Source organism: Aspergillus clavatus, genomic scaffold (genome assembly GCF_000002715.2).
Source record: "Aspergillus clavatus NRRL 1 1099423829797 genomic scaffold, whole genome shotgun sequence".
Taxonomy (NCBI): Eukaryota; Fungi; Ascomycota; class Eurotiomycetes; order Eurotiales; family Aspergillaceae; genus Aspergillus; species Aspergillus clavatus.
This window is the reverse complement of record NW_001517102.1, coordinates 605,207-631,667: the sequence shown is the minus strand read 5'-3', so window position 1 is coordinate 631,667 and position 26,461 is coordinate 605,207. Positions and strand designations below refer to the sequence as shown.

The 26,461-nt window shown below is 49.3% G+C and overlaps 8 protein-coding genes across 8 annotated transcripts, besides 16 other annotated features; 4 read left to right on the top strand and 4 right to left on the bottom strand.

Annotated features, from left to right (window-relative positions):
* Positions 1-405: 405 nt before the first annotated feature.
* On the top strand, positions 406-6,696 carry ACLA_007410 (Arf family guanine nucleotide exchange factor SEC7; the record flags this gene model as incomplete). The annotated part of the gene is made up of 6 exons (XM_001273407.1): positions 406-2,175; positions 2,231-2,415; positions 2,479-4,787; positions 4,842-5,208; positions 5,269-6,315; positions 6,366-6,696. The coding sequence occupies 6 exons, from the start codon at positions 406-408 to the stop codon at positions 6,694-6,696; spliced, it is 6,009 nt and encodes a 2,002-aa protein (XP_001273408.1).
* Positions 1,589-1,612: a microsatellite.
* A 463-nt stretch (positions 6,697-7,159) lies between the features above and the next one.
* Positions 7,160-7,989, bottom strand: ACLA_007400 (bifunctional precorrin-2 dehydrogenase/sirohydrochlorin ferrochelatase MET8; the record flags this gene model as incomplete). Its single annotated transcript, XM_001273406.1, has 3 exons — positions 7,160-7,289; positions 7,340-7,821; positions 7,894-7,989. 3 exons carry the CDS (start codon positions 7,987-7,989, stop codon positions 7,160-7,162), a joined length of 708 nt encoding a protein of 235 aa, XP_001273407.1.
* Positions 7,990-8,275: 286 nt separating this feature from the next.
* ACLA_007390 (ribose phosphate diphosphokinase subunit PRS1) lies at positions 8,276-9,986 on the top strand (the record flags this gene model as incomplete). The annotated part of the gene is given in 5 exon segments (XM_001273405.1): positions 8,276-8,534; positions 8,552-8,559; positions 8,670-8,795; positions 8,856-9,901; positions 9,956-9,986. The coding sequence occupies 5 exon segments, from the start codon at positions 8,276-8,278 to the stop codon at positions 9,984-9,986; spliced, it is 1,470 nt and encodes a 489-aa protein (XP_001273406.1).
* A 154-nt stretch (positions 9,987-10,140) lies between these two features.
* Positions 10,141-10,169: a microsatellite.
* Positions 10,170-10,894: 725 nt separating this feature from the next.
* Positions 10,895-10,921: a microsatellite.
* Positions 10,896-10,921: a microsatellite.
* Positions 10,922-11,707: 786 nt separating this feature from the next.
* Positions 11,708-11,735: a microsatellite.
* A 143-nt stretch (positions 11,736-11,878) lies between these two features.
* Positions 11,879-11,928: a microsatellite.
* Positions 11,880-11,928: a microsatellite.
* Positions 11,929-12,893: 965 nt separating this feature from the next.
* Positions 12,894-13,177, bottom strand: ACLA_007380 (uncharacterized protein; the record flags this gene model as incomplete). The annotated part of the gene is made up of 2 exons (XM_001273404.1): positions 12,894-12,995; positions 13,115-13,177. The coding sequence occupies 2 exons, from the start codon at positions 13,175-13,177 to the stop codon at positions 12,894-12,896; spliced, it is 165 nt and encodes a 54-aa protein (XP_001273405.1).
* Positions 13,178-14,141: 964 nt separating this feature from the next.
* Positions 14,142-14,164: a microsatellite.
* Positions 14,165-14,400: 236 nt separating this feature from the next.
* Positions 14,401-14,450: a microsatellite.
* A 1,580-nt stretch (positions 14,451-16,030) lies between these two features.
* ACLA_007370 (uncharacterized protein) lies at positions 16,031-16,198 on the top strand (the record flags this gene model as incomplete). Its single annotated transcript, XM_001273403.1, has 1 exon — positions 16,031-16,198. One exon carries the CDS (start codon positions 16,031-16,033, stop codon positions 16,196-16,198), a length of 168 nt encoding a protein of 55 aa, XP_001273404.1.
* Positions 16,199-16,828: 630 nt separating this feature from the next.
* Positions 16,829-16,871: a microsatellite.
* Positions 16,829-16,872: a microsatellite.
* Positions 16,841-16,872: a microsatellite.
* A 36-nt stretch (positions 16,873-16,908) lies between these two features.
* Positions 16,909-16,943: a microsatellite.
* Positions 16,944-16,964: 21 nt separating this feature from the next.
* Positions 16,965-16,989: a microsatellite.
* A 251-nt stretch (positions 16,990-17,240) lies between these two features.
* Positions 17,241-17,277: a microsatellite.
* A 414-nt stretch (positions 17,278-17,691) lies between these two features.
* Positions 17,692-17,725: a microsatellite.
* Positions 17,726-17,941: 216 nt separating this feature from the next.
* On the bottom strand, positions 17,942-20,816 carry pldA (putative phospholipase PldA; the record flags this gene model as incomplete). Its single annotated transcript, XM_001273402.1, has 7 exons — positions 17,942-18,541; positions 18,604-19,061; positions 19,110-19,370; positions 19,425-20,046; positions 20,095-20,247; positions 20,299-20,699; positions 20,756-20,816. 7 exons carry the CDS (start codon positions 20,814-20,816, stop codon positions 17,942-17,944), a joined length of 2,556 nt encoding a protein of 851 aa, XP_001273403.1.
* Positions 20,817-21,530: 714 nt separating this feature from the next.
* ACLA_007350 (DUF890 domain protein) lies at positions 21,531-23,293 on the top strand (the record flags this gene model as incomplete). The annotated part of the gene is made up of 9 exons (XM_001273401.1): positions 21,531-21,610; positions 21,661-21,708; positions 21,766-21,868; positions 21,954-22,057; positions 22,109-22,182; positions 22,237-22,369; positions 22,420-22,510; positions 22,560-22,823; positions 22,880-23,293. The coding sequence occupies 9 exons, from the start codon at positions 21,531-21,533 to the stop codon at positions 23,291-23,293; spliced, it is 1,311 nt and encodes a 436-aa protein (XP_001273402.1).
* Positions 23,294-23,440: 147 nt separating this feature from the next.
* On the bottom strand, positions 23,441-26,380 carry ACLA_007340 (F-box domain protein; the record flags this gene model as incomplete). The annotated part of the gene is made up of 1 exon (XM_001273400.1): positions 23,441-26,380. The coding sequence occupies one exon, from the start codon at positions 26,378-26,380 to the stop codon at positions 23,441-23,443; it is 2,940 nt and encodes a 979-aa protein (XP_001273401.1).
* Between the last annotated feature and the right edge of the window lie 81 nt (positions 26,381-26,461).

Below are 26,461 nucleotides of genomic sequence, written 5' to 3'. Positions count from 1 at the left end.
CCGCGGCTCAAAGAGAAGATGAAATGGAGGATGAAGATGGAGCCGGGAGATGAACTTAGCAGGTGGAAGAGCCTGTATCAGAGAGTTGGGGATGCAGCTCCTGGAACTTTTCTGTTGAGCTTCCCGGTGAGCGTTCGGATTAGTTCTCGCCGGATTTCTCCAGAGCGGTCATCCCCGAATTATGTAAGCCCAGTACCGCACCTTTGGCGCGCGGCGGTTACCGTATATTGTTCCGCCTGCGGGAGAAGACACGCATCCGCATCAGCTCCAGGATTCATGCAATAGCGCTATACTCCGGAAAATCGTTCCAACTCATTTCGTCATTTGGTGCTTTAGTCCAGTTTCGCGTTCCATGTGTACTTTTCGTTTCTATTATTGAATGCTCCGGCTTGGAGTTTTGCATACATGGCGGAAGTCGAGAACGGCTCCTCCCAGGAGCCCAATCAACCATCTATGGTAGTGTCGCAGGGAGACAACAAGGACAATATTGTCGATGTTTCGACACATTCGGATCCCCCAGTTACTGCTGACAAAGACAAACCGTCTTTACCGCTTGAATCGGAACGGCTGAAAATCGACATCGACCAAGTGGCAGACTCCATACCACCAGAGATTAGGATAGAGTCCTCGGAAGACACAGAAACTCCGCCGCGACCCTCGAGCCCTCCGAACGACGCCGCCGAGACCCAGGATACCGAGAACTCCAGCGCATCTCAACTAGATCTGAGACCAGATGTTGCCGACGATTCGGAAAATGTTCAAGCAGAGACACTCGAGCGGAATGCGCCTGTTGATAAGCCTGATGGCGGCTTCCCTGCCCAGTATGAGCTTACGCCGGACGCGCGTCAACGCTCCGACTCAAGATCAACAACTGCAACATATGCGACTCATCGTTCTGTGCCTGTCAGTTCCGCAGTGTTTATTGTCACAGCCCTTGACACAATCGGATCGTCCAAGGAAGCCAAAAAGAGCAAAGAGCTGGAAGATGCCGTGAAGAGTGCGCTGGCCAACGTCAAACAATCTGATCGACAATCCATAGACCCAGAAGCTATATTTCGTCCTCTTCAGCTCGCCTCAAAGACCATGAGCATCCCGCTGCAAGTCACGGCTCTTGATTGCATTGGAAAGCTCATCACATACTCTTACTTCGCCTTTCCATCGTCTCAGGAGCGCAGGGAATCGGAAGCGGAACCCACCGCGGATCAACCGCCCCTCATTGAACGAGCGATTGATGCCATCTGTGATTGTTTTGAAAATGAAGCCACCCCTATTGAGATACAGCAACAGATCATCAAGTCGCTCCTTGCGGCGGTCTTGAACGATAAAATCGTGGTTCATGGAGCTGGTCTCCTTAAAGCCGTTCGACAGATATACAACATCTTCATCTACTCCAAGTCTAGCCAAAACCAACAGATAGCTCAAGGGTCCTTAACGCAAATGGTGAGCACGGTATTGGACAGAGTCCGAGTGAGGCTTGAGCTCAAAGAATTGCGCATGCGGGAAGCGGAAAGAGGGCAGGACAATACTCCTGATGCTCTTGAGACCCCGGAGATGTCTCAGCCCACCGATCAGGATCAGGCATCCGATGCAGCCTCGGTCGCAGCCTCGGTCGTGATACCTGATCAACCCGTCATAAAAGAGCCAGGAGAGAAGCTTACCCTGCAAAGTTTTGAATCGAGCAAGGATGTCACTTCGGTCGCTGACAATGCTCCAACTATGGTGACTCGTGCCAAGCTCGGCCAAAAGAGGGCACATTCGTTGTCTAGCGTGTCCATGGAAGATAGGGAAGATGGCGACGCGACTACCGACGATGACGAGGATGAGATCTATATTAAAGACGCTTTTCTGGTTCTCAGGGCCCTGTGCAAATTGAGCCACAAGATCCTCAGCCATGAGCAGCAGCAGGATCTGAAATCTCAAAATATGAGATCCAAATTATTATCCTTACACCTGATTCATTATCTCATCAACAACCATGTCGCTGTTTTTACTTCTCCACTCCTGACAATCAGGAACAGCTCGAACAGCTCGGACGCCATGACATTCTTACAAGCTGTTCGCCCTCACCTCTGCCTAAGCCTTAGTCGCAACGGCTCGAGCTCCGTTCCTAGAGTTTTCGAGGTTTGTTGTGAACTTTTCTGGCTTATGTTGAAACACATGCGGGTAATGATGAAGGTTCGTGGTATGCTCTGTCCCATTTACTCGACAGTTTTTAACCTCTCCTTCGCAGAAAGAGCTTGAGGTCTTCCTAAAAGAGATCTATCTGGCCATACTTGAAAAAAGGAACTCGCCTGCTTTCCAAAAGCAGTACTTCATGGAGATTTTAGAGAGGCTTGCAGATGACCCGCGTGCCCTTGTGGAGATATATCTCAATTATGACTGTGATCGGACGGCCTTGGAGAACATATTCCAGAAGTAAGTCTTAGTCCTTGCCTCCTTATTATTCCATCCTGCACGATGTTAATCAATTTGTTGCAGCGTCATCGAACAACTATCCAGATACTCCAGCATTCCCGTAACAATATCCACAATGCAACAACAGCATTATCAGGAGCATCATGTCAAGATTTCGAGAGTTGGCGCGGATTGGCATCAAAGTGGGACCCTGCCTCCTACACTCACAACGGCACATATAGCCAGCACTCAGCAGGCAGCCGCTCAGAGTGTGCCTTCGGATTTTGTTCTAAAGAATCAGGCGCTGGAATGCTTGGTCGAGATTCTGCGATCCCTAGATAACTGGGCGTCGCAGCGTATTGTCGATCCGACCCCAGCAGTTGCGACAGCTCTTTCGCAAAAATCGATTGACAATTCCAGAGACTCGCTAGATACCAATGCTCCTACGTTTGTGTCATCACCAAAGATTGAAGGTGTTGATGGTAGCACTGGTCAATCAACACCCGTGGCAGAGGATGACCCAAGCCAAATTGAGAGGATCAAGCAGAGGAAGACTGCACTTATGAACGCCATCCAGCAATTTAACTTTAAACCCAAGAGGGGTATCAAGCTTTTCATTCAAGAGGGCTTTGTACGCTCTGACTCTCCCGAGGATCTTGGAAGCTTCATCTTTCGCAATGATCGGTTAGACAAGGCCATGATCGGAGAATACCTTGGCGAGGGCGACGCGGAAAACATCGCCATCATGCATGCCTTTGTCGATCAAATGGAGTTCTCGAAGCGGCGCTTTGTCGATGCACTTCGTCAATTTCTGCAACACTTCCGATTGCCAGGAGAAGCCCAAAAAATCGATCGTTTCATGCTTAAGTTTGCTGAGCGCTACGTGACCCAGAATCCAAATGCTTTTGCGAATGCAGACACAGCATATGTTCTAGCATACTCCGTGATCATGCTTAATACAGATCAACACAGCGCTAAGATTAAGGGCCGTCGCATGACCAAAGAGGACTTCATCAAGAACAATCGAGGGATCAATGACAACCAAGATCTGCCTGATGAGTATCTTGGTTCTATTTTTGATGAGATTGCGAACAATGAAATCGTACTCGACACCGAACGAGAGCATGCCGCAAATATTGGTATTCCTACATCAACAACGGGTGGCCTAGCTTCAAGGGCTGGACAAGTATTTGCGACAGTGGGAAGAGACATTCAGGGTGAAAAATACGCACAAGCATCTGAAGAAATGGCCAATAAGACGGAGCAGCTGTACCGGAGTTTGATAAGAGCACAGCGCAAGACCGCCGTCAGGGAAGCTCTCTCACGCTTCATCCCCGCGACGTCAGTCCGACACGTTGGTTCCATGTTCAATGTCACATGGATGTCTTTCCTTTCCGGCTTATCTGCTCCCATGCAAGACACACAAAATCTGGAGATTATTAGGCTGTGTATGGAAGGAATGAAATTGGCGATACGTATCAGCTGTGCCTTTGATCTCGAGACTCCTCGAGTTGCATTCGTGACCGGCCTCGCCAAATTCACAAACCTGGGCAATGTCAGGGAAATGGTGCCCAAGAACGTCGAGGCTCTGAAAGTGTTGTTGGACGTGGCTCTTAACGAAGGGAACAACCTGAAGAGTTCGTGGAGAGAGGTCCTTACCTGCGTAAGCCAGCTTGACCGGCTTCAACTTCTCACTGATGGCGTCGATGAAGGCTCATTGCCGGATGTTTCACGCGCTCGCATTGTCCCGCAGGCGCTCTCGGAAAACTCACGCAGATCGATGCAGAGTTCGCGGCGTCCTCCTCGTCCTCGATCGGTCAATGGACCCACGGCTTTCCGCTCGGAGGTTGCAATGGAAAGTAGATCGGCAGAGATGATACGCGGAGTGGATCGCATCTTCACTAACACTGCAAATCTCACTCACGAGGCCATCATTGATTTTGTCCGAGCTCTAAGCGAAGTGAGTTGGCAAGAGATTCAGTCGTCCGGGCAGACAGAATCCCCTCGCACGTATAGTCTGCAGAAGCTTGTTGAGATCAGCTATTACAACATGACGAGAGTCAGGATAGAGTGGTCTAAGATCTGGGAAGTTCTTGGACAGCACTTCAACCAGGTTGGTTGCCATACCAATACAACAGTGGTGTTCTTCGCATTGGATTCCCTGCGCCAACTTTCGATGCGTTTTATGGAGATCGAAGAACTTCCGGGATTCAAATTCCAGAAGGATTTCCTCAAACCATTTGAGCATGTGATGGCAAATAGCAATGCTGTGACCGTGAAGGACATGATTCTTCGATGCTTGATACAAATGATCCAGGCCCGGGGAGACAACATCCGATCGGGCTGGAAAACAATGTTCGGCGTTTTTACAGTTGCGGCTCGTGAGCCATATGGTAAGCAGACTGCTTAAAGTGATGATTCGCAAAGAAAATGCTAATATACGACAGAGGGTATTGTGAATATGGCGTTCGAGCATGTCACTCAGATCTATAATACGCGGTTCGGCGTCGTCATTACGCAAGGAGCTTTCCCTGACCTGATTGTCTGTCTGACCGAATTCTCGAAGAATTCTCGGTTCCAAAAGAAGTCTTTGCAAGCAATTGAGACTTTGAAGTCAACGGTCACAAAGATGCTTAGGACTCCAGAGTGCCCACTATCCCATCGTGGAGCAGTATCAGAAGGCATTCAAGATGAGTCGACAAATCTTGCTAAACAGCTGTCGCGTCAATCTCAGGAGGAACAGTTCTGGTATCCTATTTTGATTGCCTTCCAAGACGTGCTGATGACTGGCGATGATCTCGAGGTTCGATCAAGGTAATTTTCAGTCCCACGCCTATTTTGTCATATCAGTGTGCTAAAACATGAATTTGCCAGGGCTTTGACTTATCTTTTTGACACGCTTATCCGTTATGGAGGCGATTTCCCCCAAGAGTTCTGGGATGTGCTATGGAGACAGCTCCTCTATCCTATCTTTGTCGTGCTACATTCCAAATCCGAGATGTCGAAGGTGCCAAATCATGAGGAACTCTCCGTGTGGCTCTCAACGACGATGATCCAAGCATTGAGAAACATGATCACCCTCTTCACGCATTATTTCGATGCGTTGGAATACATGCTGGGTCGTATACTTGAGCTTCTTACTCTTTGTATATGTCAAGAAAATGATACAATTGCACGTATCGGCAGCAATTGCTTGCAGCAATTGATCTTGCAGAACGTCGGGAAGTTCAAGCAGGAGCACTGGACCAAGGTTGTTGGCGCGTTTGTGGAGCTGTTCAGTAGGACCACAGCCTACGAATTATTCACAGCTGCTGCCTCGATATCCTCGAAACCAAACAAAACGGCCAACGGGGATATTTCCGGTAATGAAGACGGCTCTCAGAGCTCAGAGTCTGCCGAAAAGGTGCCGGATCAGGATGCCCACTCAGATGCACCTAAGACGAATGGATCGCAAACCATGACGCATGAACATGAAGATGGAGATATGCCTGCCGCGTCGAATCCGGAGTTGGAGGATTACAGACCCCAGGCTGACGCCCAACAACAACCCGCTGCCATCACCGTAGCACGGCGTCGATTCTTCAATCGCATCATAACCAATTGCGTGCTTCAACTCCTCATGATTGAGACCGTGCATGAGCTTTTCTCGAATGACAAGGTTTATGCCGAGATTCCAAGTCGCGAGCTTCTCCGATTGATGGGACTGCTTAAGAAGAGTTATCAATTCGCTAAGAAGTTCAACGAAGACAAGGAGCTTCGGATGCAGCTCTGGCGTCAGGGCTTCATGAAACAGCCACCAAATCTCCTCAAACAGGAGAGTGGAAGCGCCGCTACATACGTCCACATCCTTTTCCGCATGTACCATGACGAAAGAGAAGAGAGAAAGAGCAGTCGCGGGGAGACGGAGGCCGCGCTAATTCCGTATGTACATTGATATCACTGAAGCAATATCTTACTGACCATCTCTCTAGTCTCTGCGCCGATATCATTCGAAGCTTCGTCCGACTCGATGAGGAATCTCAGCATAGAAATATACTGGCCTGGCGCCCCGTTGTTGTGGATGTCATCGAGGGCTACACCAACTTCCCATCCGAAGGCTTTGATAAAAATGTTGAGATCTTTTACCCACTTGCTGTGGATCTGCTGGGCCGCGATCTCAATCCCGAGATCCGCCTCTCCCTTCAATCTCTGCTTCGAAGGATTGGAGAAGCGAAATTGGGTATTCCTGCTGCGCAGACACCCATCAGCCCCAGAAGCTCTATCTCACAGCAATATGCCCGCAGACACAGTCGGGATAGTTGACTTTGGGATCTGGGGTTTCTTCCAAAGCTGTTCTGTATGATTGGGATCGTTTTTCTTCTTTTCTTTTGGATATCCTTGCCTATTCGGTTATAGGGCTTTCTTTTTTTTCTTTCAAATCACTCACTCTAGAAGGGTGGTGGCTGTAGACTTAGGAGAATCTAGTATTTTGATCATTTTCCAAGCTCTATAGAATTACATGACGCAGCTCGCCAGCATCTATCTTCTATATATCATGCGCTTCATGTAGAGTCATGGTCATGCCCTATTCTAGAACCGTACAACAACGGATTCAATGTATTGGTCGTCAGTGCCAATCCTGTCTGACTTGAAGAGACCCCCCCCCCTCCCTACGGACGTTGAGCGTCATAGAAGCTCATTAGAAACAGTGAGCTCTGGCATGGCGATTTTTGCGACACGATAAACATATGTCGCTGTTGAAGAAGTGACGTTGCACATGTGAAGGTTAGCTGGATTGGATTTCAGCATATGTTGGGATCTTGCCCGATTCATAGAATGTCAGAACGCTCTCCATATCCTTTTCGCTCATCTCAACCAGTTCTTCAAGACTCCAGGATTCGCATACACCAGACATCCTTTCAGAGACGTTAGCAAGAACTATTGTGCGACGGCGGATCAGACTTACCACTTCATTCTCTTGGGGCCTTCCTCCGGATTAGGTGCGACCTCTCTCAGTTTCTTTCGCAACTTGCCCACATTCTCAATTGCCGCTGCCATGTTCTCAGGCAATGTGGCTGCAATCTTCTTTCGTACAATACTCGCCAGCTTAGGCCCATTGCCATTTGTGCTCACCATGACCTGCAGTGGACCATTACGGTACATGCTGCCAAAGTAGAAATCGCATTCGGGAGGTACATCGGCAATGTTTGCAGGTATCCGCTTCTCCTTGCACAGTTTCCAGACACACGATGAAGCCTCTGGATCGTCAATGGCGCAAAGAACCATGTCAGCTCCTTCTAGATCTTCTGGCTCGAAGTTGCGGTCGACATGAGTGACTTGGCCCTCCGCCACGCGGAAAGCGACTTCCTCGTTGAGTCCTGAATGGGGGCAGACAACGGTCACTCTGGCATCGGCGTTGAGAGCGTGGACAATGCGACCTGCAGCTACCTGTACGTCGAGTCATCAGCATGATGTCGATATATATTTACCGTTACCGGGCCTAGAATCGGAGGACTGTACCTCTCCACCGCCAACAACGAGGACATGCTTGTTCTTGACTTGCCAAGCAACTATTAATGAGCCACCTCCTTGAATAGGAGGGAATTTGTGCGACATGTTGAAAGATATGGTATCTCTTGAAGCATGATAAGAGTATCACTGCCACCTCCGGTTGCTATCTATCGATCGATTGGGGCGGGGCCAACTCTACGGAACGCGAGAGAAACCCAAGACGACCTGTCCTATTTTTCCCTTTTCTCCCTTGGCCGCCGACACTTTTTTTTTTTCTTCCCTCTTCCCTCGGTCATTTGAAATGACCTCCACAATCCTTTCCTCCGTTTTGTTTTCTATTTATTCTTTCCCACCCGTCCATGTTTTCTTTCGCTAGTACATAAACATCATAATGCGGGGGGTACAAATCTTTTCTGGGACATCCCATCCCGTCCTTGCTGAGACCATCTGCGAGCGTCTAGGCACACTCCCCGCTCGGGCACTTCTCGGAAAATTTGCGAACGGGGAGACGAGGGTTGACATCGGGGTTTCGGTGCGGAATCAAGATGTCTACATTCTCCAAAGCGGCAGCCAGAAGATTAATGACAGTGTCATGGAGCTCTTGATTATGATCTCTGCGTGCAAGGGTGGCTCCGCGAAGTCTATCACAGGTATGTTGTTTATGCAGGCCAATGGGTATTTTCTTCTCTCTTTTGATCAATGTACTGACTGATGTGATTTCTCCTAGCGGTCATGCCGTATGGTGCCCGTCTACCTTGAAGAATATGCATTGAATGCTGACATAGACGAGGTACTTTCCTTACTCCCGCCAATCGAAGAAGAAGAGCCATCGCGGAGCTATCACGGCTCGGATGCTGGCCAACCTGCTTTCGGTCGCTGGGGTAGATCACGTTATTACCTTGGATCTCCATGTGAGTTTCGAGGTTTCACATCGTTGAGACGAAGATTTTTCTAATCGGGGGCAATATTAGGCATCTCAAATGCAAGGATTCTTTGGCAAGCCGGTGGATAACCTCTTCGCTGAGCCTTTCATCGCTCGTTGGATTCGGATGAACGTCCCTGGTTGGAAGGAAGCTGTTGTTGTCAGCAAGAACGCGGGAGGCACCAAGCGTGTGACATCGCTTGCGGATACCCTGAAGCTCAACTTCGGCATCGTCACAACTGATAGACGTCGTCCCAAGACGGCCATGGCCATGACGGATAGCACTGTGTTCTTTGACTCCATTGACGATGATACCACTGGTATTCCCAAGGAACCAAAGCCCTTTGTCCTGCACCTTCGCAGTGGGAATGACAATTCCCAGGACGACGATGTGTTCACTGAACCGAGCCATCCAGATCCGCAACTGCGTCCAGAGACACCACCTGCCGCTCGTCGCCCGTCGGAGCTCGAGGCAGTCCATGAATATACCGATGTGCGAGTGCGTGAGGTGGTCACTGGACGGCTTGTCCAAGGCCACATTGTGGACGATGATTTCCCATCAGCCGGTCCCACATCCTTCCCCGCCTCTGGCATTACCACGCCTGGTCAACCCTCCAGCCAGGCTGCCTCCGAGGCAGTTCCGGATGCGATGGTGAACTCTTTTATCTCGACCACATCCTCAGTACCGGGCGATCACGCTCTTGGTGGGTCGTTTGATGCCGCCGAGTCCTCCGATGAGGAAGAAAGTAATGGACGAAGTGCTGAGCAAGAGAAGACGATCACATTGGTTGGAGATGTTCGAGGTCGAACGGTCTTCCTTGTCGACGACATGATTGACAAGAGCGGTTCCTGGGTCGCTGCTGCAGAGACGGTAGTCAAACGAGGCGGAGCCAAGAAAGTTTACTGCATTGCTACTCACGGACTTTTCGGGGGCGAATGCCTCGAACAGATGGAAGCGTGCGCGGCGATCGACTACATTGTCGTCACCAACACCTTCCCTATCACTCCACATATGATGAAGTCCAAGAAGCTAATCACCATTGATATCTCGAGTCTCCTGGCGGAGAGCATCCGTCGCCACCATTATGGTGAAAGGTTTGTAGCCACACCACTTGGATTAGAATCAGGTCGCTAACATTCAGATTGAAGTGTTTCGGCGCTCTTCCAACTCAATGACTAATTAGTATGCCTTTCGTCCATGTCATATTCACGATGATCACTTCAGACGGGCGATGATTTGGAATGTACCACAGCAACGAAGTGTTGGTAAGATGATGAATTGACAGTAACGACAACATTATGACCCTCTACTCCTTTTCTCGTCTTGACGAACCTTTTTTTTTTTTTTATTTTTTATTTTTTTCCCTCAACCTCCTTTTCGCTTTGACAATCACAGGGAGGCCAATTGCCAGACATAATGACTGTATCTATGTTGTGATGCATCCGGCCGATATCGCTTCTCTCACTTCCGATGGAGATCGATTGTCGTCTGGGCCGCGCATATGAACACCAGGTCACAGGTGAGCCAGGCCCAGTGGCTGAAATCATAAATCCCGGGTGAGCAGAATTACTGCAGCCCACATAGTGAAAAAAAAGAAAGAATATGATTCCCATTATCGGGTTTGACAAAGGTTCAGTTTAGTCGACGGATTCCCTGTTTAGCCAGCTTATGATCATCCTTGAAGAGCGTATAGCGTCATGGGATGTCATTTATCTACACACCAACGGTGCAGTCCACTCTGGGTACTGCAGGAGCATCTTGTTTTGTCACAATGATTGTTCTTAACGGAGCGTTGGAAGAGCAAACAATATTGGCCCTGTGGCTCCTCGTCTGGTTTGTGTCATACGGCATGGACGGATGGATGCGCTGCAGGGTCATTCGAGGAACGATTGCATCAATTTCTTTCTGAGCCTACGTCAGTTGGCATAGGCTCTGGTCCTCTGGGCCCGTGGAGCTGATGCAAGAGAACATCTCGAACATTCTTTATTGTATATATCACAATACGCTTGTAGTCCAATACATTCAATATACGTCCAGTTGACTGTGATCGATCGGGGAAGTCTATGTAGATACCGTGTCTGATGTATTGGACTGGACTGGACTGGACTGGACTGTCTCGTGCTGTTCGGCTTCGGGGCCATTCCCGGGATCCTTGTCATAGTCCCGTAGGAGGCGGATGACGATCCTATCTCTGCTTTTGGAAAGAAGGCAGGTGATCGAGTCTTTCACAGGTCAGTCAGTACCACATCTACTACATACAGGACCAGGGATGAGTCAATGAGCCTGCACTGCAACTCCTGCAGAGAAGCAGACTTGATTCTAAACCCTGGTTCTTTGTCCGATTGCAGGGGGAAGGGGAAGCCGGCACGGCATACTTTGGCGTAGGTATGTATATCTGCCGTACAGGAAGTGGGCCAGTCGTGCAATGGTATGTATGTATGTGAGTCCTGTGTCTGGATCTGGCATTCGACCTCACGAATACGATAGGGAGTCGCTGTCGCGCACATTCACATATGAACTCTGGATTCTGGAATTGGATTCCCACTGTGTCCTGTCTTCTTCTTGGCGGCTGGCCAGGTGGACAAATCAAGGACGAAAATAAAATAAAGAGCCAAAAAAAAAAAAAAAGGAATGGGTATCAACTCTCTCGATTCTCAACCCTCAACGCCCTACAAGCAAGCGGTCTCTGGCGGTGTGCGTGTGCCCGCGCATCCTAGTCAGTACTCAATAGTTACACACTTTCCGATCGAGCCAGTGTTGGTTCATCAGGGTGGAAGGACCAGTTTCCAACTTGATTGCGATGGGATAGGGAGGCGGGAGCTTCACCATCGAGCTGGAGTTCGAGTTTCAACTCCAAGTCCAATTTCAAGGTGATTGTGTGATCGTGATCGTGACCGTACTTTTTTTTTTTTTTTTTTCTTTTTCTTTCCCCCATAAAGACGTCACATCACGACCCTATCAACCGATCAAGCACTCCCCTAGAGCAAATTGTAAGCAGTAAGCAGCAATGCAAGTGCCAGTGCAGCAGCAGCCCGCGACCCGAATTCCAGGACAACTCCATGGCCTCGGACCTTTTCTTTTCTTTTCTTTTCTTTTCTTTTCTTTTCTTTTCTTTTTTTTTTTCCTTCTCATTTTTGCTTTTGCCCCCTTGTCCCGGTGGAATCTGATTCCCATTCCGACCCCATTCGTTGGTCAGATTCACAATACTCTATTTAGTCGGGGAGGAGGAGACGGTGTTGTGGGGGCTTGGCTATGTTCTGGGCTTTGGCTTCAGCTGCAGAGGCAGAGGCAGCAGGACGCTGTTGCGCCACATTGATCATTTATTATGTAATTAAGATCGAGGGGATGTAAGTAGCATCTACCTTACGAGGCCCTATCGAGTAACTACTGTTACTCCTTGGTGGTAGATAGTGAAGAACCAGGAACCTGCTGAACTGTGAGTTCAACCATTACAGTGATTTTTTCCTCTCCTCTGTGGGAATGTGATGGGTCGAGTTGTCAGGGGAAGATGGAACTCGGGTCAGAGCCGTGGAGAACCAGATACAGTACGGAGTAGTAGGTAAGAAGTCAAGAGGCGCGAGGGACAAAGTACCCTGTGTGATCGGAGCGGGAGAGGCAGTAGTTTAGTCTAGTTTTAGTTTGATAATTGATCCCTTTCCCTTCCTCCCTGGTCCCTAGATACTCTTCGTAGCCTCGTAGGAGTGTACGAGATTCAGCCTTGGAGACTTAGCTGTTGAGTGTTAACAAGGGGTTGCTGATTTGTGGTTCGTGTTACTTTTAGTGTACGATGGCTCGTCCTTAGGCGGCCGGGGAAGAGGAGCCGGTAGATCAAAGCTAAAGTGCTCCTGAGAGTCCTGGAAGTTGGGACATGGGGCTTGAGACGTCTTTTGCAAGTTGTTCACTAGTAGGGAGTCAATTGTGAAGATCAATGCGCGAGACTTTTCCCGTTCCAGTGGATATGCCGACCACTGGATATCTACTACTCCGTAAGTAAGAGTATGATCTCTTTTCCAGGATCTATCGACGGAGTACCTACTGTACTTTGTATATGCCATGCTACAACTAGTGATAGACTAGTCGCCAGATTTAGCCACGCGTCTCGATATCGGGTCTAGCCTGCTGCAGGTGTCCCGACTGGGCGAAACTCGACCAGGCCGGAATAGCACTAGTCAGCGATCTAGAGGTACGCTGAGTAGATAGTAGTTAGACTAGAATCGATGTAAGTTGAATATTCGATGGATGAATCTAGAGGCTGGATCGTAAGTTAGTAAGTTTGCAAGAATTGTCCCAGCTACCGGGAGACTCACCGGATTCATAAACACTTGCAGGTTGGCATCGGGCGAGGAAGCCCCGAGGAGATCGTCTCGCATACTCCGTATACAGAATGCTGGATGCTGTTGAGTTGATGGAGCCAAATGGCCCGGCAGACTGCATACTTTTGGTGTCGACTTCGGGAATTATCGGGTGATCACAGTATTTTGTAGCAAACGCAGAGGAACAGTAGCAATAACAATAACAGTAATAATCCTATCAATCAATCTACCTATCCTACTTGGTCGCAGGAATCAGGACTACGTAGTACGTACGGAGTAAAAGAGATAGATAGTACCTACAGTAAGTACATACCTATCTGATATTCCTTCCGTATAGGCGTATTCGCTGTGGAGTAATGGACCTGGTGGGTGGGTCTCCAGATCCTCCTGCATAAGCCATAATCGGCCACCACGATCGGTCATTCAGCCATCACGCCGGCCCTTTTAATATGAAACGAGGTGCAATAGCATCATGTTGTACCTCGAGAGTCGAGACAGAGGAGAGGGGAGTTATGAAAATGCACCACATGAATCAGGTAGTAGGTACCGCTGGGTGAAGGTAGTATAACTGAGTAAGTACTAACTGGCTAGTAGTAGTACTTAGTAGAGAGAGCTAACTATGGCATGTCCGTTTCCTCGCGCGCTCCCCTGCTCAGGTGGATTTGTGGGGGGTTCGACTGACAATAGGGTAGTGTACTTACTGAGAAAGATATTGTTTGTTTAGTCGAGTTTGTCACTCCAAGTTAGGAGCAAAATCGGATCCATTCGATCCAGCCAGGATCATCATTCATCAGTAACGTAGTATTTTCGAGTGATAGATGACTATTGTATTGTTCTTCAATCTGATCACTGTGATGGCATCGGTGAAACCCTCTGAAAAGATCCCAGTCGTGTTTCCCTGTAGCTGTAAGAGACTAGAGTATTCGTTTTTGTCCTACTGTGCTGGGGTCCGAGACAGGGAGACTGGGGGGACAGTTAGTTGCACAGCATGCTTCAGACCAGATGGCTTGGTGGATTATCGTTTTTTTTTTTTTTTTTTTCTTTGGATATTAAATATCATTAGGATCAAGAAAGGCATTGATATTTTCTTTTTTTTTTTCTGTATCTATGTGCTCCCATAGTGGTTTGTCTCGGAGAAATAATAGGGTTGAATTTGTCAAAATATTGTTAGAGATATTGAATGCTTCAAAACAAGTAGTTTCCAGACCCTTGGATCTGGGAGGATCTGGGATCTGGGATCTGGAACAAGATCTGACTGCTGAGCACTTAAGCAAGCCACCAAGAAAAGAAAAAAAAACACAAAAAAAAAAGAAAAAAAACAAAAAAGAAACAGAAAGCAACCTGGATGCAATTGATACCAAATTCAACCTCCCGTTAAGAATAAGCGCCCTAAACAAAGTACGATAACTAGTCTAAACTAGTTATTACCTCTGTCGTTCTGCTCTCGCTAGATCCGAAAGATCTCTCCGTCTTTCCCCCATGACAAAATCCCCCAGCAATCCATTCAGCTGGGATTCGGCAAAAGGACTGTGCTTTTATCGATCTCCAATCATACATCTACGATCTTCTTCATCGGCCCAGGGACTTTTCTCTTGACGTTTCTGGTGCTTTTTTAAGTGAAACAAGACAGGTCTCGATGTGACGAAAGGAAAAAGAAATCCAGGCAGATCGTGTCGAGACTCGAGGGTCTTCTATATCTATCCATCTACCCATCATGGATATTATACTACTCAATATTGTCCTGATTTCAAATACTCCAATGATCTTTGACTTTTTTCACCCTTCCTAATAATAGTCTCCCTAGAACCATATCCACACTCGGCACTTGCTTCTGATCCGAGTAACAAAAAGTACTTCTCTCGATCTAACTATGTATATTCCCAATATCGATAAATAGTTACTGTTAAAGTTAAGATTGCGACTATTGACAAGTCTGCTCCATCTCCCCGGAACTGGCACTGACCCATCTATTGCTATACATCACTTTTCCATGCAGCCTTCTCTTTCCTTCTCTTCCTCATTCTCCTGGCTTCTTTTTCTTTTTCTCTCCATATCTTCCAAAGAACTGCCATCCATGTATCGATCTCATCCTCTGCAGTGACCATCGTGCAGCTTGCCTGACAGTACCTTTTCCCCCCTTTGCCCATCATCCTCGGGGCTCGATTCCTCGCTCTCATTTCCTATTCCATTTTGGTCCATTCCTCTTTCTTCTTCAAGGAATTCGTCTCCACTGGTCCGATGTCACTTCCGCATTTATCGGGTACATGCATTTGTGTGAAATAACTTCCCCGTGAGAGCAGTTCCCTGCAACTTGGCTGGAAATCCTTGTTGCCTTGTACGATCATATCGATCTTCGGACAAACGCCTCACCTGGGCATCTTTTCGCAAATGATGAGTTCGTCATCGGTTGGTCGTTAGAAGACGCTGCTTTGCTACTCTGTGGTCGAGATCGAAACTCTGACTATATATACTATGGCCTCGTCGTCCGAAGCTCCATTTCAATTATCCTTCATCAACCAGCACTCAGTTCCTTCTATACCATTCTCCTCGTTGTTCTCAACCTCTCCCAAAAGCGTCCCTTGACACTTGCACTCCGACTTTACTCCCGGTCTTGCTCTAAGCTTCTTCAGAATTCCATCCCTACCGTCTTGTCAAGCCCTTGGGCATTGCTGCGTACGCCCTTGCCTGGTCCTTGAACCCACGATCCGGCTGTTGTTTCCCCAGCCATTCGGATAAAGGAGTCCATTGTCCTCAACTGAAGACCCAGGAACCTGGATCAATTGAGCAAGCCACTCGCATCCCCAAGATCGTTGTCGTTGCCCATCTAGTATGTAACCAGCCAAGCCTCAAGAAAGACTCTCCGTGTATAGTCCTGAACCGTGCCTATACTAACATCTCGGCAGAATCACCATGGCCAACCAGTGCTCCGGACATGTCTTTGCCATCGTGCAAGCCACCAACGGAAACATCCTCACCTGGCGCTGCTCAGACTGCAACGGCGGCCCCTATATGGCCATCTGGCGATGCAAGATCTGTGGTCACTGTCGCTGCAACTCCTGCCACACCGCCAAAGCATAAAGCATGGTTACATTGTCCTGGACTACAGGGTTGTACTGTCCACTTCGGTAAGTAAATTTGGTGTAGGCCGTGAGTGCTAGGACTGATAGGACTATTTCAGCTGACACTCCGCCTCAAGATCTCTAGTACCTGCACTTGAGCATGCTGGAAAACAATCCTCACTGGGAATCGGTTCCAACAACCAATCGGATGCGTACCTGGGGCCGATTGGATCGCAACTCGATGCGCTACCTACACTTCGAACCATCTGCGTCCCGAATGGTCCCTTCTCCCCAAACAGCAAAGCCTCAAAAACGAAAACCACCACGAAAAAGAAAAGAAAAGAAGCAGTTCCACCCTCTTATCTGTCTTACCACCATCTCTAGCCCTCAGCTAATCTCTAATGACCCCAACCAACACGGCCGCATCCTGCTGTTTCCATGTTCCTGTTGTTCCAGCATGTATCGCTCCGGCGTCCAGGAGGAAAAAGGGCAGCATCTGCTCTTTGATCTCGTCACCTTCTGGGTTTGTTCTCACATGGCGCACGTTTTTTTAATTCTTCTGTCATGTTTCTTCTGCGGTTGTTGAATAGATAGATACATTACATACATAGATAGACTCAGGCGACTGAACCCGCGGCAACGCAACCGTCAATCATCAATCATCAATCATCAATCAATCAATCAATCAATCAAACCACCTACCACACCACCTCTCTCCTTTCAACCTCGAACAGAAACGAAAACAAAACCAAAAACAAAACCAAGGAAAATCCTGATCCTGAAAAACAGCACAACAGCACAACAGCACAAGAAAAAAGAAACCCTGGTATCCACCGTAAGCAAGCGGCTTCTGTCCTCTTCTGTACGACGGGAACTCCCTCACCTCCCAAGGTCCCTGTACGACGCTGCCAAGCTTCCCGATGGACAAGGGAGGGCGAGGGGGGAGGGTAGGACAATACGATACAAAAAGCAGTCTCAGCGGATTCTGTTTCCTGCTTACCGTTGCTGCGCCGAGAAATTCTGGGACCGCAGCTGCTCTAGTGTATTCCAGGTACCTTGCGTTTTTTCTTTTTTTTCTTTCTTTCTTTTTTTTTTTTTGGTGGTCGAGCATAAAATATGGAAGTTACTCATACTCCGGATGCGCTACTTTGGTTCGTATGTCGCATTGGCATCGGGGAGGATGTGCTGTGTCCTCGTATACTCTCTCGTATGGTCTTGATATTGACAAATATCGGCATGGGTGTACGATCGGCCGTAGCACGGTCATGTTTTCTTTTTTGCTTATGGTTGTGTAGGCGGGTTGAGTGACGCTGGTTACATGCATATGGGTTCTACTTCCAAGACTATTGCTTATGTGGAGAGAGAGAGAGAGACAGAGGGCTGGAATGGAAATGGTGGAATTGGGATGTGCTTGTGCTGTGCACTGTACAGGATGGTATCACTAATCGGCGTAAGGTAACATCGTTCGGTCAAGGCCAAGACGAGATTCGAGAGCAAGAGCTGGTCCATAACCAAAAACAAAAACAAAAACAAGAACAAGAACAAAGTCCAAAATGATGTCATATATCGTGGAGATGAGCCGGTTGTTGTCCTGATGGTTGTACAAGCTTATGGTCCCTTGCTTCGTGTAAGGACTGGGATAGATTCGAAAGATGGAGATCAGGTGAGTATGAGGGAATGCAAGAAGGGCAGGATATGGAGAGGCGAAATGACAAAAGGAAGATGCAAGAGAAGATCTAGGTGTAGATACTCTGCAGAGAGGTCAGTCAGTACCAGTACCCGATCGAAACAAGGGAGCAGACTGGGCACTCACCTCCGTGATCTGGTTCACAGCCAGCCCGGGCTCCGCCATCTCCGCGTCCTTCAGGAAGTCCAGCGGCATCCAGACAAGATGGCCTTTGATGCGGTCGAGTTTCTCGCGAACTTCCTTGACGGGCTGGTACGGGTCGAACAGGTGACCCTCCTTGATGTTGCCGCGCGGGCGGAAGTTATCGTAGTCGTCGAACGTGCGGATGTTGTCGTCTGGGTCCGCGCGGAAGAGCATCCGGTAGACCTCGGTGTTGGTGGTAGCCTGCTCTGTCCACAGCTTCCAGAGCTCGTCGTTGAGGGGGTCTACAACAAAATCGTTCTCAGGACCTTCGAGGATCTCGTTGAGGCAGACGTTGGGCGGCTGCGCGTTGGGATGCTGCGATGCGTCGTAATCTTGTGCGGGGAGAAGACCGAGATGTTCGCGCCATAGCTGTCGTCGTAATGTAGCGGCTAGACGGCCGGCGCGGAAGGGTTTCCCGTCCATCGTGCTGTCGATCAAGTCCTGGTCTTCGACGACGATGGCTAGTTCGCTGTCGTGGTAGCCAAGTTGTGACTGGGGGTTTGTCAGTTGGTTTGCTAAAACGCATGGAGAATCCAAGGACTGGATGCACTCACTCGATCGTTGATATTGGCACTGCCACAGATGGCAATCCGGTCGTCCACGATGCACACCTTGCCGTGCACGTAGAGCTCCTCCTGGACGAAGTTTACCTTTTCATTCTCCTCCTCGCCTTCCCAGAGCTCATCGGACATCTTGCCGCCGTTCAGCATGGTGCAGTGGGCGACGGTGTCCTTGCTCTTGAATTGCTCTGCGGTATGATGTCCCTGGCTCTCCTCGTATTTGCGCAACCGTGCGATCCGTTCTTCTTTCTCTTTCTCCGCATTGTCATAACTGACTTCATTCTTGTCGCCTTCCGTGCCGATCATTGGGTGCACACTGTCGCTCATGATCGCCTCGGCGATACCGCGCTGGATGTCGTGGTAGGTCACTCCTGCTTCATTTTCGAGTTCTTCGAGGGCAGGGGTTTTGTTAATACGATCGTAGGCCCGCAAATTAAAGAGGAATATGTGCTCTACTAAAGTTAGCTACTATTCTTTTTTATTCACGGTATACGACTCACCCCTTGGATCAACTCCTTGTGCAGAAATTTGGCCGAAGATCGAATGCTCTCCGCGAAGAATAGACTTATACTGGTAATCCATGATTGCACGTGTACCGGTAGCTGCGCTTTTTCGAAGGTCTCCAGCAAAGCCTGGAATGGCTGGGATGACGATAATCACTCTGAACTTTCGTCCCTCTTTGCCAGCTCTAACGCATGCATCAACAATAGCACGTCCGATGGTATTAATGATGGGTTTCTGCTGATCTCCGGTGGCAGTGACTGAACAGACAGGGTCAGTCTCTTTCTGTTGTAATGCTGCACAAGTTCACTTACTGAAAAATTGGTTCTCAATGTACACCAAATGTTGAGCATTGCGAATGATTTCGCAGTACGCATTTTGGATGCTATGCTCCACCAAGATTCCACTACTCCAGTCCGCGCTGCTGCGAACGATCTGTCCTTGTACGGTACCCTGCATCCCACGTGGTTTGGTGTCTAATGGGGTGAAGGGATGCTGCACATATTCGCCGCAAGGGTACTTCGGTCGTTGAACGCCAACAAGGTCCTCATGCTCGTCGGTGCGGCCTTCTAAGATTAGCCAATCAACGCTGTAGTCGCGCTTGTACTTATCCCGCTTGATGAAGTTCCATCGGAGAACAAAGTGCTCTGCAATATCGTAGACGCAATCGCCGACCAAGCCCATGGCAACATCGTGCCATGGCATTCGACCAAACTCCGCTTTGCTGACCTCGTTTGACTGCCATTCCGCAACGCTCTGGAAATCCATGATGCGGTTATTGTTAAAATCTTGGCCTGGGAAAATCTCGTTTTTCAAATTCGATGGGTGAACGTCGGCGAGGGGGTGTTGGTGAGCATCCCAGCGACCAAAGCAGAGATCGATGCCGCCGATGAAGGCCAGGGCGTAGTCAACAACGATGAATTTCTCGTGGTGTGCCTAAAGGGTCAGAAATGAGTGGATGAGTGTCACAAACGCTCGACTTACCCAGTATAATGTCATGTCTGCTGCGTTCTCGAAGATGTTGTGATCTGGATGCCGTAAGACTTTGATATTTCCGTGACCAGGGCTTCCCTCAGGACAAAGGCTCTGCAACGCATGTTTCGTATGCGCTGAATTACATGTCAAAGCTTGATTGACCTGTACTGTATTAGTATATCCTCGTCACAGCTAGAAGGAACTGTAACAAACCTCCTTATAAACTATCACATAAATCTTAACACCAGCTTCAGCCCGCCGCTTGAGTACCTGATCCAATCGCCATTCTTGTGCCTGATATGGAGGTCTCCGCAGGAACAGTTCTGGGGACAGCCACCAATCCTCGATATAGATCACCTCCTTGGCCTCTTCCAGTGCGATAGAGACGGCCCACATATAGTCGAGAGCGTCAACGTACCACTTCACCCTGTTACCTTCACGGATCGGGGCAAACGATTCGAATCGATGAGATTCAGCGATCGCAGTTCTCTTTCTGTCTGTTTCTTGCTCGTGCTCCTCGTCATGGCGGTGGTTCGGATTGACGATGTTGAAGAACTTTCCAACCTTGTGCTTGAGGTGATGCGCTTTGGCTTTGGCATCGTGTAGATGAGAGTCTGATCGCGACCTGGTCAATTCGGTTATAGTCGATCGCAAGCGCAGATGCACTGACCCTTGAGCGCACTCTCTAAATGAACCATCTCGTGCCCGAATTTCTCCTTCAACTTCTCCATCATGACATATGGCCCACACAGGGATTCGTGGGGGTTGGCTTCAACACAAACAAAGGCGATCCGAGCTGATTCTCGACGAGAGCAACCACACAATTATGTCCTGCAAGACCACTCAATTTTTGAAGAGGAGAACCGAATTCCTCTTAATCTCAATATTTTTCTTTATCGAGATCCACTAGAAAAAGAGGGGGATCAGCGACTATTTCACTGCAGCGTGCGAAACGCGTCGGCCCACGCCCGTGACATCATTTGTTTCAGCCTTTCCAGCCTTATGGCCTTGCAGCCTGAGAGGTCGAAGAGCCGATTTCCCCTCGAATGCCTTCTTCCTAGCCTGTTACACGCGATGTACCTCTCCACTCTCCGCTGTTGATCGTTGTTGTTCCTGGATCACTGCATTTACTCCGTCTATCCACGGAGGAAACCATCAAACAAATAAATACTCTCCTCAAGCCTCTTCTGGCCTCGAAAATTGGTTCAAGCCATTGTTCTCGTACCACTGGATGCATCCGAGTAAACCCCACTTCCATCCCATGGGCTAAAAAGGTCAATTTCAAGTTGTCCACTGATATCATCATCTTCCTTAGTCTACTGCCGGACTCACGATCCTTGTCTCTCACAGACCACAGTCTTGCTAAGTTGCTAGTTGCTACTTCGTGGAACCTCTTGGCGGGCGTTTCAGGCTGACACTTTTTTCGTCCGGGTGATCAAAGCAACATGAGGACAGCACGAAGCATCTACAAAGATGACGTCGATTTCACTACTTTGGCGTTGCAGTCGCCGGATTTTGCGAAATAGTTGGTGTTTTGTCCCATGATCTGAATCTATATACTGACTTCCTCGGTAGTCTGAAAGGGAATGGCCAGTTAGACTTCAGCGACCCGGATGCTGTGCGGTATGAATTGACTGGAGAATGAAGGGGCTACGACGTTGACTGACCAACTTTTCATAGCCAATTGACCAAGAGTCTATTGCAGAGAGATTTTAATCTCAAGGTCACGATACCTGAGAATAGATTATGCCCTCCGGTATGTACCCTGACCAATAGTAGATACGTATCTGGACTAATGTCGTTCTATAGGTACCTAACAGGTAGTAGTATTGACAGCTGTGACTGCTACCGCCAGCTGTCTAACACAGATCAGGTTAAATTATATCCTATGGTTGCAAGACCTCCTGGATACTACGGGCGATGAGTATCGAGATGATTATGATCCCGACAGAAACGTTCTTGGACTCGACATGTGAGCATGATCACCCCCAGCGAGTTGCAAGATTTTTTCTGACTTATGTAGAGGAACAGGATGTTGCAGTATATACCCTTTACTAGGATGCGCTACACGTCCCAAGTGGAATTATCTTGCGACCGGTGGGCATGGCTCAGTGCTCTGTCAGTAGCAGAAAGGCTGATTGTTCTCTCAAGATGTCGATGACGATAACATTCGAACTGCCCGTGAGAATGTGTCTGCCAATGGCCTGGAGTCACGCATTCAGGTGATCAAAACCAACCCTGACGATGGTCTCATCCCTTTGGCCACAAAATTTGAAGTTGAGAGGTACGGATCCGTATTGATGCCGTAACATGCAAACTCATTAGTCACACCAGTCTCGATTTTACGATGTGCAACCCCCCCTTCTACGCTTCCCGCGACGAGATGATCGCTTCAGCAGAAGCTAAAGAACGTCCCCCATTCTCGGTAGGTCACAGCCAACGATCTCAGACACAGTCATTGACCGAGCACACAGACATGCACAGGGGCGGAGGTCGAAATGGTCACGGAAGGAGGTGAAATAGCCTTTGTCTCTGGCATGATCGAAGAAAGCCTCAAGCTTCGCGACAGGGTCATCTGGTACACCTCGATGCTCGGGAAGCTCAGCAGCGTGTCTGCTATCGTAGAGAAACTGATGACACACGGGAACCGTAATTACGCAGTGACGGAGTTTGTTCAGGGCAGTAAAACCAAGAGATGGGCCGTGGCCTGGTCATGGAGTGATCTCCGCCCGACAATGGTATGCTTTGACAATATGAAATATTTCAAGACCGCGTGGCTGATGACATTGAACAGAATGTAGCTCGTGGTATCGCTGGCTTCCCCAAGCATCTATTACCCTTCCCATCCGAGTCCACATTCGAATTGAGCAATGAATCTATCGACAGTGTCGGTGACAGAATCAACGAAGAGCTCAGTCACCTTCACCTCGACTGGACATGGCGTAAGAACCTTGCTACAGGCGTAGGGTTCGCGATGGAAAATGTCTGGTCGCGCCAGGCTCGGAGGAAGATGCAGAATCCAACTACTTCGGGAGATAAAATGGAGATCGATGAGCAAAAGGCGGCACTTGGTTTCAAGATTCAGTTGAAGCAGAATCCGCTTGACGAGAAATGCTTCCGTCTTACTGTACGGTGGCTTAAGGGGACAGACTCGGTTTTATTTGAGAGTTTCTGCGGGATGTTGAAGAGAAAGGTTGAGGGGAGATAGGACCTGTGCACCAGGAGACGAAAAAAAAAAGTTAACGTTACTTGATCATTTACGTCAAATAAGGACTGACCCAAAGCGATTTATGCATACCGGCAATGCTAAGAATGGTCTACTCGACATAATGCATCATAAAAACAAGCCTAACGACTAGGAGCTTCCAACCTCGGTCTGCAGCTCCTTCAGACGATTCCATCCCTCAGAATCTTCCCAGAAATCTTTTCCTTTGCCCAGGATGCCTCTCACGGCACTGCGAGCCTTGAAACGCCAGTCTTTGGCCACCATCTCGGGTTCTCCTTCGTGCTGTCCCTCTTTGTCCATGGGCCCGAACTTGGCATAGCCATCCCGCACAAGTCTCTCCGTGGCACGCACGACATCCATCCACTTCTTCTCGTCGCCCATCTGGAACGCACCCTGCGTGCAGGAAGCCACCGTAGCACGCCAGGCTTTCTCATGCGCCTCGAAGGCCTTAGATGGTTGTTCGCGGAATTGCTCGACGCGGGCAACGAGCAGCCAAAGCGGCGCAGAGTGAGTGATTAGCGGCACGACGCACTGATCGACCAGAGCAAGGATCTGGCCTGGAATGGTACCACTGCGGACAACCTGCTCTGACTTCTCGTCCTTCTCGTCGACCTTGATCACAAGATCTTCGTAGTTGTAGCTGCTGACAAGGTGATCGATCAACATGCTGAGGATCGGGATATCGACGCTCTTTTCACCATTCTTGGCGCCAAGTAGTTCGATGACCCGTCTCTGAGCCGTGATGGCGTCACGGAATGGTGTGGCTGGGGGAGGAATTGAGGCGGCGACGGTCAGGACGTTGTCCCAAATGCGAGCATCGGTGTGCTTGAGTTGTGCGGCGCGGTGGAGGGCAGCAAGGGCTTCACGCTTCCGCTTGTAAGGGGCCTCTGGTGCTTTAGCAGGTTCCGAGTCGCTGTCGGCGTCGACGTCAGTGTCAGCGCTTGATTGCTGGGGCGCCTCCGCTATCTCCGTGGTCTCGCCGGGTTTCGGGGTGCGCAGGATTGCGGCGGCAAGGTTACTCCATGCTTCAGCGTCGTTATCTTCCAGCTGAACGGTCCGTGTGAATGAGTCAATGGCGTCTTCCCATTTCTCTAGCTCGAGTTGTACGCAACCAAGAGCGAACCAAGCGCCGTGGTTGAGACGATTGACATGAAGACTCTTGCGATAGGCTTCCTCTGCCTTGTCGAGAGCAGGAGGCCTTAATGCGAGGTAGTGACGGGCCAACGACCGTTGAGCACGCGCGTATCTGTGATTTGACGCCTCCCATGCACGTTCATATAGTGAGGGATCCGACTCAATATCACCCAGGATACATAGTAACCGAGGAGCATCGGCTGGAAGAGGAGACAGCTCGGGTCCGTCGAACTTCTCATTCTCATCGTCGGGATCTGTGCCAGTGGGTTGGTAAAGCTGTCTGCGGACGATGTGCTTGGCCTTTTCTTCCCGTTCTGTTGCAGCGTAGCAAAGAGCAGCCTCTGCCCACATGTGCAGCCGTTCATAGATCTCCAGCGCGGTCCGCAGGCCTCCAAGATCGACCCATCGCTGAGCCAGCTCGGCCTCAAGGCTCCATCGAGTAGGAGAACTCAAGATCCAAATATATTCCAGTCTCTCAGCTGCCGAAGCCGATTCAGATTTCTCAGGTCTTGGGAGGAAGGTGGTGGGTTGTTCGGTATTTTCGGTCGCCTGAGTATCAAGACTAGCGGTGTCTGCGATGACCTGATCGACTAGAGCTTGCATCTGCAGCACAGCTCTTTCTACCGTTCGAGAACGGTAGCCTTCCACCCGACTCCGAACCAACAAAGCTTGAGTGTAGATTTGCCAGTTCGAACTTCCACCCTCCAGTACACGAACGGCATATGGGTGAGTCTCTTCTCGGGTCAAACCGTTCTCCGGTGAAGTGTTGGTGATGGCAGATGCCAGCCCCAGTAGAATAGCGGAGTCGACAGGATCAAGAAGTGGCTGGTTACCGGGATCCAGGGATTGCAATGCTGGAGGAAGCGTAGATTCCTCTTGGACCGTCATCGACTTATCTTGGGATGTTTCATCACTCTTGGTAAAGGAAATGCTCTCAAGAAGGGTGTCATCGTTAAGTTCCAAGTTCTTGGGTCCCGCTTGTTTTGTGTCTTCCGTCTCTTCTGGGAGCGCAGCATTCCCTGTGCTCTTCAGACGCTCGGCACTCTTCGCGAGAACGACCAGCTGGCTGACATCACGTTCCTGAAACTTCGTCCTTTTACCAAGTCTTCCTGTCAATGCAAACTCGAATCCTCTGACAGCGGCAGCTTGTTCAAGGTCGGCGCGAGCTTTGGCGTCGAAGCCATGGTGTGTATGGATCATCGCTCTCTCAAGCAGGAACCGTCCCTTCTCTTGTGCGGTAGAGAAGACAGACTTTTCTCCGATGAGCATGTTGCTCAACACGTCCAAGTCCTTGTAGATAGCATCCTGTAGTGTGCTTGTAGGTTCCGACAGCATCTTCTGGTGAAGAAAATTGACACGCAACCTCGCCGCCCTCGCCATCAATGGGCCATCAATCAGAATACCAGCATCCACAAGCAAAGCCTTTGCCAAAGCGAAAAGTTCGACATTCGGTGTCAGCTTGTAAGCCGCCTCACCATCTACCGAGAGCTCCCGAATAATGTGGCTGCGAACAGCCCGGAGCTTTGCCGCATCGGAACGAAGAGCAGAGGGAAGGACCACTTCTGCGGGGTTGAAACCTAATGGAGGACCGGTAATGTTAGATTGCAGAAAGCTGAACAAAGCTGCGAGACCGATATGGAGAAGCTGAGACTGCTGCTGTGCTGGCGAAAGTCCGTCAAGGGGCATCTGAGAGACGGCCTTGGCCTTCTCAGTCACGAAGGTAGTGTAGCATAACTCGCCGTCGGACACTCGGTCAATGGCGCTTGAATCTGCCGAGTTGCATCCTAGCACTTCTAGCGCCAGAGGAAGCTCGAGGATCGGGACGATCTGCGCATCCTCCAATTTGACAGAATCATACTGCTCCCTCAGCGGTGATGTCTCGTTATAGAGGGTGTCCAACGAAGTTGGGTATGTGATGGTTGAGGATTCACTCATGTTGGGAAAGTATATTTTTGATGGAAATACAAAAGAATTTTGACTTTTGATCGCTTCACAAAGGCAGGGAGCTGCTTAAGG